Here is a 17,168-nt window from a genome sequence, read left to right as displayed (position 1 = left end):
CCGTAAACGAAAAGAAATCACAACTGGTACCCTCTCAACAGATGACATTCCTGGGTGCAAGCCTGAATAGAACTGCCCAGATGGCTTTCCTCACGCCAGAGAAGCAATTTCATTTGGTAACTTATTTCAAACAAGTGGCCACAAAAACCCTGCTATCTGCAAGACAAATACTGCAAGCCTTGGGGTTCATGGCCTCCTACATTCTTCTAATTCCATATGCAAGACTGCATATGAGGGAACTACAGGGGTACTTAAAAAGTCTATGGAGTCAACATTGTGACAGCCTGGAAACAATGATTCCTATCATACCTTGCCTATGCTTGGAATTCCTATGGTAGGCAGAGGCCTGCCACCAAAACAAGGGTCTGCCATTCACACTACCCCCTGCCGCCCAAACCCTAACTACAGATGCATCAGACTATGCATTGGGGGGGGGGGGGGGGGCTCACCTGGCAGGAAAGTGCATTCAGGGCAAATGGAACCCAAATCAAGTGCACCTACATATCAATCAAAAAGAAATGTGAGCTGTACAGAATGCTCTGACAGCCTTCAAGGACTACATTCTTCAGGACAACTAATGGTAAAGACGGACAACACCACAGTTATGTGGTACATAAACAAGCAGGGGTGTACACATTCTTACCCTCTCTGCAGACTAGCCATGGCATTGTTGAACACAGCCTTGAGCTACCAAGTGCATCTACAAGTTCAATTCCTGCCAGGAAAATTGAATACACTGGCAGACGGACTAAGCAGAAATCTCATGGACCTACACGAGTGGAAACTGGAACCACGGATTTTCAACATGTTGGCAAGCAAATAGGGGAGCCCAGACATAGATCTATTTGCCTCCCCCAGAACTACCAGTTGGACAAGTTTTGCACAAGGACTCCCCACAAAGAAGCCTGGAAAGTGGATGCTCTGTCCTTCAGCTGGAAAAACCTATCAGTCTACGGCTTTCCCCCCTCTGCCTCTGCTTGCCAAAGTTCTGCTAAAAGTCAAACAGAACAAACCAAGAATGATTTTGATTGCTCCAGACTGGCCACGCCAACACTGGTACCCACTCCTGTGCAGTGTGTCACAAATATCTCCATGGCACCTGCCTCAGACCAAATTCTGCACCCTCAGCTTCCAACATGGAACCTTGCAGCCTGGCTAATCATTTAAATTCACCCTTATCATCCCTCAGAAAACCTGTGATGGATGTCATCTTGGAGGCGAGAAGGTCTAGTACTAGAAAGTCTTATGCTGACAAATGTAAAAGATTGTGTGCCTGGAACCAATCTTTAGGGATGAGCACAGCAGCGCCCAATTTACCTCAGATTTTGCAATGCTTAACTGAGATGCTTCACAAGGGGCTGTCTTTTTCCTCTTTTAAAATTCACGCTTCAGCTGTTTCAGCTCACTATAACACAGAACCACCCCTCTTCTCTCATCCCCTGCTCAGGCAGTATCTCAGAGGGGCAAAGAACTTGAGACCACCCAAGAGAGCTCCTACCCCCTGCCTGGGACCTTAACTTTGTTTTGGAGAAGCTCACTTTACCTTTTTTCGAGCCAGCTGCTACTGCAGACTTAAAATTTCTTTCTTGGAAAACAGCCTTCCTTTTAGCAATCACTTCAGCTAGAAGGATATCTGAATTACAGGCCCTTATGGCAGTGGAGCCTTTCATCATCTTTCATGCGGACAGGGTATCTCTGAGGACCAATCCATCCTTCATTCCCAAGGTGGTTTCCAGTGTGGCTCTTAATCAGTCCATTTATTTGCCAACCTTCTTTCCCAATCCACAGAACAAAGGGGAACAGATTCTGCATTCCTTGGATGTGCACGGACAACTTAGATTCTACTTGGACAGGACTAAATCTTGAAGAAAATCTGAACAATTGCTGGTAGCATTTGTTGCAGGGGCAGAGGGGAAGGCTATTTCAAAACAAACCATTTCTAAATGGATAAGCCATTGCATTAATTTCTACTATAAAGACCATGGAAAACCTATCCCCCAGGGGATCAGATCTCAATGCACCAGGGCTGCATCTACTTCTGCAGCCTTTCTCTGAGGTGTTCCTACCAGGGATATTCTAGATGCTGCTACCTGGAGTTCTGTACATACTTTCACCAAGCATTATCATTTACCTATTTTCTCTAAGTCCAGAGTTGGCTTTGCCACTGCTGTCTTGCAAAGCCTTACAGCTGGCCCTAATGCTGTATAAACTGCTCCTCCCAGCCATAGCATTGGGAATCTACCCAAATGTAATGATTGCAACAGTGAAACACGAAGAACATAGTACAGTCGTGTACACTTACCATAAATGTAGATGTGCGAGTGTATTCACTGTTGCAGTCCTGGTTACCCTCCCTCCAGCCCCCTAATTTTCTCCGGCTATACCTCTACTTTCTTTTACTATGCTTAAAAGCCTTTTTGGTGTATTTTCTTTTGGTTGGAGGTATATTTTTGTGTTTTTAATTTTATTTGCTCCCCATTAGGGGGGCACCTGACATCTGGGGCAAGAAAAACTGATGTAATGGCATCGGATGCACGTTTTATACCCCTAACGACCTGACGTCATGGAAGAAGGGACAGCAACCGATGATGGACCCAAGACTTTGTTAATCAGGCTGATTGAGGGTAACCTGCCAGCAGATTACCCAAATGTAATGACTGCAACAGTGAATACACTCGAACATCTACATTTATGGTAAGTGTACACAACTGTACTTTTTTATGCAGTTATTTAAATTTGTCATACATAAGATGTTAACACTGTCATCTTTCTTTTAGACCCACCATTCCATATGGAGAAGATTAAGAATACGGTCTCAGAAACTGGTAAGACTATTTGTAATGTATCAGTGACTAATCTTTTAAATGATCCATTAGTAGTTTAACTTAAATATTGCAGGCATACTCAGTGTAAGTACAAATCTGAATGTACATACATTTACATTTTTGCCCATTTTAATTGAGGCATTAGTTTACGTTCTGAAAGTAAACTGAAGCTTCACAGTTTTGCAGATGTTACCGAAGTTTCCTTGAATTTCTAAAATGTCAACAGCATGACGATTAGATTTTGAAAGATGGTCAGAGTTTACTGAGTGGGGTTGTATAACACAATGGAAATGTGTGAGGGTTCCTTGGTTTGCTTTACTGTGCTGTCAAGAACATATATGACAGAAGTCAGTAAATCAAATGAAAGGAAAAAAATAGGATTTCATTTATTTTGGTAACATGGATATTTGTAAAATGGTGGACCTTGCTTACAGAGTAGTCGTACAATAAGAGTCTGGACTGACAACTTCTGACCACGTGTCATTTAACACCAGTGTGATAACTGGCTGTGTGGTGTGGTCATCTGTACTGTATTTGTCAGGTACTTCTTTCATTACTGTTTTTTGCCTAATTTAGCTAATGGGCCTATATGCACTGGCTCTGGAAGAGAAATCTCAGCAGCCTTGATTTTTCTACAGGTGAGTAGCCACTCAGAAAGCTTCACTTCTCCAGTGCGCACATACTGCCTCTCCAGACTGCACTGAGGGGAATTTGATTAGTTCTTTAAGTTGTGCAAAGGAAGCTCATCTTTGTTAAAGTATGCTGTCTTTTAAGATATTGGATTTCCATCACTAGATACACTCACAGCTCCATAGGGTAAATCAAAATTTTCTGAGAACTCCATTAAATAAACTTTTCTGTGTCACCCTCTGTGACAGCAACTTAGTGGACAAGAACAAATGCTTTTTTTTACTTCCCTCTCATCACCTTTTCATCTTTTAACATTTTTTTTGTTAATACTTGGTCACTGTTCATGTTTTCTTCTTTCAGTGTATTATCCCTGCAAGCTCACTAAAATTTCAGATTTTCATTAACATTTGCCACTATATCTGCTAACTTGTTCTAAGTGGCATAACATTTTCAGCCTTTCAATAGTAGGTGAGAGGAAAGATGTTATTTACAGTAGCATATCAGAATAACATGCAGTGGCAGTTGTTACCAAAATATTAATTTAAAGCTGTTTTGTTGTAGTAATCCATTCCAGTAGCAGGTGCAAGTTATTACTGTCCTACTTTTCTTTCTGGAGGCTGCAGATAGTCTTCATCACTGCCGTCCACCCTGAATCCTCTAATCATTCTAGGATGTGACACTTCCTGGTCTGGTTTTATACCAACACTTCTACCTCCCTCACTCACTGTTGCTCAGCGTTCTCCCTCATGGCCATCTCCTTCACTGGCTCAGCCGTACATGGAATTATTTTCAATAAAATGTATCATCCCTTATTTTATGTTTTCATGCTCTCTCAGTACTATATACTTTCCTGTTCTTTTAGTCATCCTCATCAGCAAAAAAATAAACACCTCTCCAGGTGCTACAGCCCCATTCAGCCAGTGTAACCCTTTCTTTCCCATCTCAAACTAGCATTTCTTGTGTTATGCTTAGACTGGCAAAAATCTATAAAAACTTTCCAGATCCAGGTAACTCTTCTTCTGAAACCATAACAATACTACATTTAACTCTGGCCTTGACTTTATCCAGTCATACTCTCACTCCATAATCTCCTTTGACAAATCATCAATACTTAGCCATTAACCTCACCTGTCATTGTATATAAAAAAAGCAAAACTAAATTATTAGTTGCCTTGATAACATCAGTATAAATCTGGCATTGTCTAAGTAGTAGAAACATGCTTTAAGGTATGTGACTTACCATACCATTAAGACTGACCACCCTGGCCAGAATTTTTTTTCTTTTTTTTTTTGGTGGGGAGAGGGTTATGCTTTTAATCAAAAAAAAAAAATTATAATTCACTACAATTGCAGCATTAAACTTAGAATTAGACAGTTATCCTGGCTGGATTATTGCCAAACTAATATTAAGCAGCAACTTCAGCCTGTCGCTGTCCTCTTTCTACTCAGTACCACCCACCTTTTCTTCCATTTTTAATTCTCTTCTATATAGCCTCTCCCCTTGAATCACTAAAAAAATGTATTCTTCTCAGATCTTCAGCATAAATTGGCTCAGACCTAAACAAAGTAAGCTGACTCATATTGCCTTCTCACATAATTTAACAGTACAGTATAGAGTCGATTATCTGAAACGTCAGTTATCTGAACCAGCCTTCCAAAGTTTTTGGGTAGGAAAAATCATAATGTCTGAATATGTAAACATTATACGTATTTGCTTGAGCATATTTTTTGAGCAAGTAGCCAGCTCATGTATGAAAAATATTCTTTATCGTCCACTGGAATTGCTGAATAGTTGAAAAGTGTATTCCTGCGTGCAGGAAAAAAAACAAGATTTTAGAACTTTATGTGATTCAGTTGTATGTTTGATTATCTGAGTGAACAGTTTGATTATCCAAACTACCCTAGGTCCCAGTTAGTTTGGATAATTGCCACTCTACTGTACTGATCACTAGTGTAGGCAATCCAAACCCTTTTACCGGTAGAAATTCTTAATTAAGCTGCAACTCACCCACCTGACACACAGATGCTATCACACTCATTTTCAAACCTCTTAGCACAAGAAATCTGGACAAAGCATAAAATAATGAGGGGACAAAGGCCCCAAAATAGGGACAGATTTAACTATTGCTCTTATAAACTTAGAATAAGAGGATTTGTGTTAGCATGCATTTTCTGACTTGTATATATTTCATTGTTTAGTTACTTCAGTCCTCAAGGATTTGCCAAAAAACAAAACTTTTATGAGGAACAGACCAAAAAATATTTACAAAAATCTGGACATTCTGAGAATATCTGAACCATTGAGAAGTGTGGTGTTTTTTCCTTCTCAGTGACCACTCTCACTTCACCTCACTACAGATCTTACAAAATCCACCCAGTAATAATTTTTTTGTAGAATGTTCAGTCCTCACAGAGAAAGCCAACTATAGAAAGACTTCAGCAGCTAGCTTGGACCCCCCTTTTATTCATTAATCAGTCCTGATAAAGTCATTAACCTGTTTTATAATAAACACATCCATGTTCAGTGAACCATTTGCCCAATAGTAATCACTGTCCCTGGCTCAGCAGCGACCTCGAGAAAAGAGTGAAAAGAAAAAAGGCTGCCTTTGGCAGTGGTGAGAAGCCTGTAGTGATTCCTGTCTGTGTTCTCCGTACAGAATTGTCTCACAAGAAACCTAGGCATCCAGTAACTAGCCAAATCTAATTACAGAGCAGATCTTGCCAACATCTCCTGTATGGAAAACCATAAACATATTGGTCCAAAGTAAAGAGGACTTTATATAATGTACATGGATAAATATTCTCACTACTAAAAGAAAAAAATATAGATTGATAAATCTGTTTCACTTAACTAATTCTAAAAATGCTCTAGCCGTTTGCTTTGCTTCCTCTTTACTGTCACTCTGTGTCTATCTTTCCTACTGATGTCCCTAACTCCCCTTCTAACATCTTCCTTCAGCTATTTCATTTTAAAAATATTTCAGATAAGTGGGTATACAAGCTCCTCTTTAAATCCAAACAAGTAATACATCTTTTCCTAGTCCACCCTAGCCCAAAGGTTCCTGGAGTTCATAAACTCAAATGCTATGGAACAACTAATCACCATTCCCACAAGAGGAGAAAATATACTAGACCTGATCATCACAAACATGGGGACAAAATGCTCCACACCGGAAGTATATCCCTCATTGGTATATCCCTCATTGGTGAGATCAGACCATAAATTAATCTCACTGGAGATCCACATCCTGCCCCCAACCCCAGCAAAAAAGACCACAGTGAAGAACTTCTCAAAAGCAAACTTCACACTTCTTAAGACTGGAGTGGTATCCTTCAAGGCCCCCGAGCCAGTGGAAACCACAACCCACGCCGCTGAAACCCTTACAAATGCCTTCTACGAGCACCTCCAGGAATGTATGGATCAAGCAATCCCTAATAAAATCAAGACCCTTTCCACCAAAGGCAGGCGCCCGGTCTGGTGGACCCCAGCCATAAACAAACTCTACAACAAGAGGAGAAAGCTACTACATGACAGAGCAAAATCCCTAAAAGGGAAGGCATCTCTGATCACTACTAGCAAAAAACTACGATCCCTCATAAAATCATCCAAGGCCAACTTTGAGAGAAAAATCGCTAATGACACAAAAGACAATCATAAGGCCTTCTTTAGCTATGTTAGAAACCTGGGTGGAAACTCCCAGATATGCTCAGAATTAGTCCAAAATTATACAAAAATCACTGAACCCACAGACATTGCCAACATACTGGCAGACAGGTTCAGTGCAAATCCCCCCCCCCCCCCAAAAGGAGAAATATCTATCCCACCAGAGTCTAGCCTCCCAAACATCTCAGATGCCCAGGTGAGAGTTGCTCTCTCTAAAGCAAAAAACACAGCATCAATGGGACCGGACGGTGTCCCCGGCTATGTGCTACATGAACTCAATGAGGAACTAAACCCACACATAAGGCTGCTGTTTAATCTTAGCCTTACTACAGGATACGTGCCAAAGAATGGCGGCAACTGTGGTCCCACTCCACAAAGGCGGTGCTTCTATGGACCCTGGAAATTACCCCATAAGCTTGACGAGCCTTGTCTGCAAAGCTATGGAGAGGATCATAATGGAACTCATAAATAAAGACATTGGGGACCTACAGACACTGGATCCTACCCAATTTGGCATTGTCAAGGGCAGATCCTGCCTCTTGAACTTGGTCGACTTTTGAAACAGTCACTAAGGCCATTGATGAGGGTAAGGCAGTTCACACAGCCTACCTTGACCTAGCAAAAGCGTTGACACAATACCCCACTCGGGCATCATAGAAAAGCTCACCAGCTTAGATGTAAACCCATATGTCACAAGATGGGTTGCAAACTGGCTCAAGGACAGAACCCACAGGGTTAGAGTTGCTGGTGCCATGTCAGACTCTAAGCCGGTCACGGCGGTGTCCCACAGGGCTCAGTCCTGGGCCCCTCTTGTTCGGCATTTATTTTTCTGAAGTGCAGGCAAACATAAGGGGATTGTGGCTGACAAAATTTGCAGATGACTGCAAACTGGGCACCATAATTGACACTCCATCAGACACAGACATCCTCCAGAGAGGTCTCATAGAAATGGATAACTGGTGCCAGAGCCATGGCCTTAAGCTAAATGCCAAAAAATGTATAGTCGTACCCTTTGGGAAAAACAAGGTAACCCCTAATTACCACATAGGTGGTAATCCATTAAACACGGAAGACGTTATCAGGGACCTGGGGACCCAAGTTGACAGTAACCTCTCTTTTGACACTCACATTGCCAAAGTGGTTAGGAAGACCTTCTACATTGCCCACCTGATCATGAAGGGATTCACATCCAGATCAGGAGTCATTGTACCCTACTCTTCACTTATCAGACCAATGATTGAGTACAACGCCCCATTCGGAATGTACCTTACCCGACACCTGCAGCAGTTGGAAAGACCCCAAAAGTTCCTCACCAAAAGGATAAAGGGGCTCAAACATATGTCATACGCTGCCCGACTGAAGAAACTCCAGCTCTATTCAGTCGCATACCGTCTGCTCAGAGGTGATCTGTGCCTGACATACAAGGCCATGTCCAACCCGGAATTAATGGACATGCTCCACCTCAAAAAATCCAAATCCACCAGAGCCACGAGAGCAAGAGACTTAAACCTCAACACGGATATAAATAGGACGTGCTGGAGGGACAGATTCATCACCCAGAGACTCCCTACACTATGGAACAGAATCCCAGTCCATGTGAGGCAGAGCCCCTCACTGACTCTGTTCAAGAGAAATCTTGACGAGTGGATGGGAGATCGTAGGTTTACCCCGGGAATCATCTCTGTGTCACTGCTGGACAGAGGCACAGCAAACTAATGGGTATAGTATTCTCATCCTAAGGGGTGGTGAAAGCCACACACACACTCTGGCTAGGCTTATAAATGCCCTAGGGCAGATAGCCTAGTATGAACCTATGAACTTCACTCCTGCTAAGGAAATGTTCTTTTCGTATAACGTGTCCATTTTCTTGCAGCATTTCCCTCCATGCTAGTATCATCTGAGTAGAAAGGAAATCTGAAGGTAATAATCCTTCTCAGAAAAAAAAAATACTTTCCTCTCAACCAGTACATTTCAGGCCACTTGTCAGCCCTTCCACACTAGTTAAAATATGTGAAAAACTTGTTTCTAAGGTTTTTAAATAAATGCTGTAAATTACTGAACAATGTAACTGTCTCTTTTTCCACTCTCATGGCTTCAGACCAAGATGTGATATAAATACTGCAGTCTTCCAAGCTACGAATAGCATTTACAAAGATACCAACAGAGGTTGACTGGGGTTTCATTCACTGATGTATAGAGACCCTTTGACTAAGTACATTATTCCCTACTGGTCAGTACACTCCACTGCATCAGTTTCTATGCAGAATCTCTGTTGTTTACCAAGTTAAAAATCAAAGAAGTAAGGTCCTTTTTATTAACCGTTTCCCACAAAACCTGTGTTCACATGTGTTCCACTTCGGCAGAAATTTAGATCTGTTCTCTTTTCATCAGTAATCTACTTGTGGCCGCCTTCTGTCTGAACCCGTTGTCTGTTTTGCCATCTTATTACTCCTGGTAGAAAATAACTCAAATACTAAGTGTTAGAAACAGTATTACAGGCTGCTTTCCTGCAGCTATACTCATTGTTCACAAAACATAAAAGTACAACTGTAAATCAAATTGTGTAGCCTTTTAGGTGAATCAGTAGCCTGACTTTCTACTGCTGCTGAAAATTGGTGTCATACACTTTGGCTGGGTTGCCTGATAAGTATCCATAGTCTGTGTGATTCTGTCAAAGAAGTTAACTAGATTTAATGGGCAGGATTTCTTTGTGACAAAGTCAAAATGTTGAGTCTCTAGCTTATTGAGAGTTTTGGTAGCTTGATTGATGAGATCAGTTGGGATACACTCCATAACTGCAGATCATGTTTGTAAGGCTGCTGGAGCAGTAATTACTGACTGGCACTTCTGGTAGGGCTGCCCTGTGGCATGCCTACTGCGGTGCTCCATAATTCAGAAGCAAATCCTGTGGCTAAGATGTTCATCGTGTTTCACTGTTGCAGTCATGACTGTAGGGTCCTCCCCTGCCGGCAGGCAGTCCTCGGTCGGCCAGAATCCCAAAGTCTGGGTCCAGCGTCGGCTGTTCAGCCATGCTCCCTGACGTCAGAGTGCCAGGAGTACAAAGCTGACAACCGACGCCATGTTCTCCAGTCTTTCTTGCCATGTGGTGATAGCAGTTCGCAAGTGCCGGTCGGCTGACTCCTGACAATTTTTTTCTAAACAAACTTCAGTCCGAAGATTTTCTTCTCCTACTCAAAGCTAAGTACCCCGTTGGGGAAACTTTTTTCTTGCTCCAGTCCGATGTCAGAAAAAGTTAATAATTGCGTTTCATGTGGGAAGCAAATACCTCATAAGGATTTTCATTCTTACAGTATTCCTTGCTTAGGCCCTGACCACGACGTAGCTAGTTGTCGGTTTTGTGCTAGATTCAATCAACGTACTATTAAACGAAGGTACGATTTTGCATTTCATTACTTCGGTAGGCGTTTTAATTACTAAATGTCGTCGGATATGGTTCCGGCTACCGGAGTTCACAAACGACTCAATGACAAAGACAGGCCTCCGAGGTCCAAATCAGACGATATCACACAAACAGAGCCAGCTTCAGGTTCGGCCATCGTCAGTGAGGCGCTTTTGCAGCCCCTGTCGTCGGCCGTTTTGGAACCTATAGCCGAAACGGACTCCCACGAGGAGCCAACTAGGCCTTTGAATATTTCTGTTGCAGGACCTTCGGACAATGCTCCTTCGGATGGGTCCAGAGCCGCTGTGCAGGTACCGGCTTCCGAAGGGGTTTTCAGGCCTACTCAGCTTCTAATAAAGGCAAAGCCAAAGACAAAGGCAAAGACTCCTTCCAAATCAAAGACTGCAGCCCAGGCCTCTTCTGATCCAGCTCCCAAGTCTCAGAAACAGCTACTTAAGATGGAGGAGGACTTACTTACTATGATTAGGGGTTCACATCCCCCTCCAGATAAAAGGCCAAGGCAGGAAGTTTATTATGACTCCTCTGATCAGGCTTCTGTTTCTTCAGTTTCTTCTTCTGACCAGGAATATTCTTTCCCTCCTTATGAGGATTCTGATGCTGAGGAATCCATTCCTTCAGCTTCTCCCCCTGAGGATTTCTCTTTTGGGGAAACTTTGCATGAAATGTGGGAACATTTCCACTGGGAAGGACAGGAGTATTTAGAATCTAAGAAAAGACTAAGGGATTTTCTTCTTCTTCCCCAGCATAGACCCCTGGCTATTCCTCCTATTTTAGATATTGTGGATGATGCTTTTTCGGAGGCTAACTTAACTCCTGATTCTTTTCCTCCAGCTCCTGTTAAGCCAGACAGATACTATAGGGTTCCTGATTCCCACCAGTTTTTATACAAGAACCCTATTGCTGACCCTGAAACCATTTCTCAGGGTCCTAAGGGCGTAAAGGCCGCTTCTGCTAAAAACCCCATTCCCACTGAGAATGATTCCAGATCTTTAGAAAGATGGGGCAAAAAAGTGTACACTTCTGCTACTTTATATATTAGGGCTTTAAACTGTCAGTTTCATATGCTGAAATACCAGCAATTTCTCCTGTCTGTTCTAAAACAGAAGCTTACTTCCATTTCCGCCTGTGCAGATGATAAGGAGTTACATGACTTAATGCATGCCACTGAACAAGTTGGAAAGCATGATTTACACTGTGGATTTGATGCCTTAGAGGCTTCTTGTAGGGCTGCTGCCTCTGGCACAGTAATTAGAAGGCATGCTTGGTTAAAGGAACAAAATTTGCCAGATCAAGTAAAAGCTAAATTATTGGATGCTCCTGTTCAGCATAATGTTTTGTTTGGATCTAAAGCTGAAGAGGTGATTAAAAAGATGGAGGACAAGGCAAAATCCATGCAAACAGTTAAAGATTTCTTACAAGTACAGCCACCCAAATTTAGTAGGAACTGGCCTACAAAAATTGGTCCTTTCCCAATTCAGACAGGCCTCAGAGGGGTAGATACAGATGCTCCCGAGGAAGGCCTCAAACGCAAGCCTCTTATAGACCAAGACAGTGGACTGCTTCCACCCCTAGGGGAGGAGAGGACAGGTCGCAAACTCATAGGAAACAGACTCAATGACTCCCACTGTTGGGCTGCAGGAACTTCTTGCCTGGAACCCCCTCTCGGAGGAAAACGTTCTCTTTTTCACCTAAATTGGACTTGTATAACCCAAGACAAGTGGGTTCTGGATGTAGTTTCAAGAGGTTACAAATTCCATTTTCATACCCTACCAAGGCCAAGCGGATGGCCAGATCTTCCAAAACATCAATGGTCAGAGGCCTTAAACCAAGTGGAAGCTCTCTTGGCTATGAAAGCCATAGAACTAGTTCCACTTTCAGAAATGGGACAAGGTTTTTACTCAAGGCTCTTTCTAGTCCCCAGGAAGCAAAATTCATGGAAACCCATTCTGGATCTGTCAGTCTTGAACACTTTTCTAGAGATACCAAAATTCAAGATGCTTACTCTACAGCAGCTACTTCCAATGCTGACCAAAAATGCATGGATGGTGGCTTTGGATTTAAAGGAGGCATATTTACACATTCCCATCAGGCAGGAACGCAGAAAATACCTCAGGTTCAAGGCCGGATCGAGGCGCTATCAGTTCTCTGTGCTGCCATTTGGATTGTCTACTGCGCCCAGGGTCTTTACCAAATGCCTGGCTCCAGTAGTAGCTTATTGCAGACTCAAGGGAATTCAAATTTACCCTTATCTGGACGACTGTCTTATTCAGGCAGACAGCAAGGATGTCTTACTACAGCATCTAGAGTTTGTTCAGAATCTTCTCAAGTTCCTGGGATTCACTGTAAACATAAAGTCAAATTTGACACCCTCACAACAGATAATATTTCTGGGCGCTTCTCTAAACACAACAACCCAGATGGCATTTCTGACATACAAAAAACAATTACAGCTGACCTCAACTTTCAAAACCTTGGCAACTTTAACTCCGCTATCTGCAAGGAGATTCCTGCAGGCTTTGGGTTACATGGCCTCCGGCATCCTTCTCATACCATATGCAAGACTACATATGAGGAAAATACAGTGGTACCTAAAAAGTATATGGTCTCAGCATTGCCACAGTTTAGACATACTGATCTCCGTCTTGCCTTGTCTTCAAAAGGAATTCCTTTGGTGGTCCAAGTCATGTACTCTAAACAAAGGCAAACCCTTCTGTCTGCCTCCTGCCACTCAGATACTGACCACGGACGCCTCAGATTATGCATGGGGAGCCCATTTTCAGTGCAACTGTCTGCAGGGCCTTTGGACAAAGGATCAGAAGCGCCTGCATATCAATTTAAAGGAAATGTTAGCTGTACAGAAAGCTCTATTGGCCTTCAGGAATATTCTACAACCAGGACAACTACTGATATGAACAGACAACACCACAGTTATGTGGTACATAAACAAGCAAGGGGGATCTCATTCCTATCCCCTTTGCAGACTAGCCATGGATCTTTGGAACACAGCTCTAGCTTGCAATCTGGGCCTTCAAGCACAGTTTCTACCAGGGAAGCAAAACTTCCTGGCAGACAGTCTGAGCAGAAACCTTTCGGACCCACACGAATGGATGCTGGACACCGAAATGTTCAAGATGATTACTGCAGTCTGGGGATATCCTCACATAGACCTCTTTGCATTCCACCTCAATCATCAACTACAGATGTTTTGCACCAGAACTTTCCACGAACAAGCTTGGAAAGTGGATGCACTATCATTCAGTTGGAGAAACCTCTCGGGATATGCCTTTCTGCCTCTTCCTCTTCTTCCACGAGTATTATTAAAGATCAAACAGGACAAGCCCAAGATGATAATCTTGCTGGCCCCAAATTGGCCTCAACAGTTTTGGTACCCAACACTGAAAAACCTTTGTCTGGAGTCCCCTTGGATTTTACCACAGACTCCGAACCTTCTGTCCCAACACCAGGGTCAGGTTCTACACTCCCATGTCAAAACTCTCAGCCTGGCGGCCTGGTTAATCCAGGGTCTTTGAATCATTCTCTCTTACCCAAGCAGGTTTTGGATGTCATTTTAGAAGCCAGACGTCCTAGCACTAGGAAATCTTATGCAGAAAAATGGAAAAGATTTTGTTCCTGGATGCAGGCTCAGGATTCTGATCCTCTTATTCCTAACATTCCTCAGATTTTACTTTACTTGACAGACCTCTTACATAAGGGTCTCTCTTTCTCTTCCATAAAGATTCATGCCTCTGCTGTTTCTGCTCATTATAATACAGACCCTCCAATCTTTTCCCACCAGCTCATGAGACAGTTTCTCAGAGGAGCTAAGAACTTAAGGCCCCCTAGATCTCCTCCCATTCCTGCTTGGGATCTCAACTATGTTTTGGAAAAGCTCACCTTACCTCCTTTTGAGCCTGCTGCCACATCTGACATCAAGTTTTTATCTTGGAAGACAGCCATCCTGTTAGCTTTGACCTCTGCCAGGAGAGTTTCAGAGCTGCAAGCTCTTATGGCTGTAGAATCTTATATTATTTTTCATCAAGACGGGGTGTCTTTAAGGACTAATCCTACTTTCATGCCTAAGGTGGTTTCCAAAGTGGCTTTAAATCTAACTATTCACTTGCCAACCTTTTTCCCCACTCCTCAAAATAAAGGGGAAAGGATCTTACATTCCTTGGACTTACACAGACAACTACGTTTTTACCTGGACAGAACCAAGGACATCAGGAAATCAGAGCAATTGTTTGTTTCTTATGCTTCAAGTTCCCAAGGTAAAGCCATTTCAAAACAGACCATTTCTAAATGGATTGCTCATGGATTCAGATTTTGCTATTCACACCATGGAAAGCAAATCCCAGGGAGTATAAGGACTCACTCTACCAGAGCTGCTGCCACTTCTGCTGCCTTCCTCAGGGGAGTTCCTACCAAAGACATTTTGGAAACTGCAACTTGGAGTTCAGTGCATACTTTTTCCAAGCCCTACAATCTGCCTCTCTACTCTAAGTCTAGGGCAGGCTTTGCTTCTGCAGTCTTGCAGGGTCTTATAGCCACCCCCTCTACTTTATGACCACCTCCCTTTCATTTTGCTTTGGGATTCTACCCTACAGTCATGACTGTAACAGTGAAACACGATGAACATAGTACAGTTGTGTACACTTACCATAAATGTAGATGTTCGAGTGTCTTCACTGTTGCAGTCTGGGTTTCCCTCCCTCCTGTCCCCTCTTATTTTTTCTTTTGTGTGGTTCCTTTTTTCACCCTTCTTCTGAGGTGTATTTGCAAAGGGTATGGGACCTTACTCATTTTGGAACTTCTGACATCTGGGGCAAGAAAAACTGGAGAACATGGCGTTGGTTGTCAGCTTTGTACTCCTGGTGCTCTGACGTCAGGGAGCATGGCTGAACAGCCGACGCCGGACCCAGACTTTGGGATTCTGGCCAACCGAGGACTGCCTGCCGGCAGGGGAGAACCCTACAGTCATGACTGCAACAGTGAAGACACTCGAACATCTACATTTATGGTAAGTGTACACAACTGTACTTTTAGATTAAATGATTTGAGGGGAAAATCGGCACAGACTTTTTTAGTGCTGTGCATTAAACATCCAAGTATGTTCTCAGAGCTCATGGAGGGAGGATTTCTGGTTCTTGAGAGCACTTTTAGAACACATCCCTTGGCAATAATTGGGGGAGTAAGGAATTCTGGGATATGTGCAGTTTGGATAGATGTTTTATAAGTGTAGTTTATACTAAATATTTTTGCTATTGTATTGGATATGTCTGTTGTGTCACAGTGGGTGGTCACATTTAGGCTTAGTTCTGAGCATTATTGGGTGTTGTTCCTTTGTTTCCCAGAATAGCTAAAGAAAGACTTGCAGTTATTGTTAGTTTCAGAAACTAGCCTAAGTTCATGGGTTGCTTTACTTGTCCTAGTTGTATTTTTCAGTTCCTTGGTGATGTTTTGACACTATTCTTGTTTTGGCTGTGCTGTGTTGTTAAGGAGTTGGTACTGCTGTATCTTGGCATCCTGATTGAATGGGTTTGGTCATGCTTTAGCCTCTCTTTTATGGTGCTTGTGTGGTTTATATCATACATCATTCTCCATACTCAGAGGATGGTAGGTTCATAGGGCCATACTAGGCTGTTGATCTTTGAGGATGTTAAGAAGCCTAGCCTTCTTTCCCATGGTAGTTTTTAGCCCTTATATTTTGTGTACAAATAACCCATAGATAAGCAGAACAAAGATGTGTTGGAAGATTTACATGTCCCTATCCATGCAGAACAAGGTTGCTAAACTAGGGGTGAATTTGAGTTACCCATCCAAATTATGTTTGGCTAGGGTAAGAGAAGTACTTTCCTTTATTTGGAGTGGAAGACTGTTTCACAGAAAAGGAATTCTCCGTGATACATACCTATCCCACCATCATGTTTTATCTGTGTTGCAGATGAGATTTGAGATCCTTTGTATGGGTATTTATGCCACTACTGGACTTGTGAATGTATAATAGGTCTAGCAGGATAGGGCCTTCTGAAATTCCGTATAAGAGGCTGAGGTAACCTCTCAGCAGTCTGTATGATACTAAGAAGAGGAACAAAGCTTTGAGGTGTTTTGCATAGTTTTCTTGATTTAGGCCCTTGATTTTCTTATTTAAGAAATGTTGTGGTCATTCTAGTTGTGATAATTCACCACCATAACAGGTATAAGCAAGCAAAATCTGAGGGTGATGCTACTCAATGCTAGAAGTCTAAACCTCAAAATGCACTCACTCGAGGCACTCCTTAAAATGGAGAACATTGACATCTGTGCAGTGACAGAGACCTGGTTCAAAGCTCCAGAGAGCACCCCTGCATTACCAGGCTATAATTCATACCACACCTTTCAACCACCAAACCCGAACCAAAACACTAAAGGTGGAGGCGTGTCCATATTCATTAAGGATATGCACACCTCCAAGCTAGTTGCTCAGCATAATGCATCCGGGATTATCCAAGTTCAACTAACTCTGGGCAAAACCGCAATCCAGATTGTAGCTTGCTACAGACCCCCCACCATGCCCCAGGATTCCCACTCTTCTTTTCTTGATACACTGGAAAATGTTAAGGTACAACCCAACACTCTAATAATGGGTGAT

The 17,168-nt window shown here is 42.7% G+C and overlaps 1 protein-coding gene across 2 annotated transcripts in view; it reads left to right on the top strand.

Annotated features, from left to right (window-relative positions):
- The window catches only part of MRPL39 (mitochondrial ribosomal protein L39), a 399,341-nt gene that overhangs the window by 289,709 nt on the left and 92,464 nt on the right, over positions 1 to 17,168 (top strand). For both annotated transcript variants that reach the window (XM_044071359.1, XM_044071357.1), the window contains exon 9: positions 2,778 to 2,825. In XM_044071359.1, the coding sequence (XP_043927294.1) occupies positions 2,778 to 2,825 (48 nt within the window). The remainder of the gene's footprint in view (positions 1 to 2,777; positions 2,826 to 17,168) is intronic.

The sequence above is a fragment of the Protopterus annectens genome, chromosome 5.part0 (assembly GCF_019279795.1).
Source record: "Protopterus annectens isolate FY-2018-M chromosome 5.part0, PAN1.0, whole genome shotgun sequence".
Lineage (NCBI taxonomy): Eukaryota > Metazoa > Chordata > Ceratodontiformes > Protopteridae > Protopterus > Protopterus annectens.
This window is presented reverse-complemented; position numbering and strand designations above follow the sequence as displayed.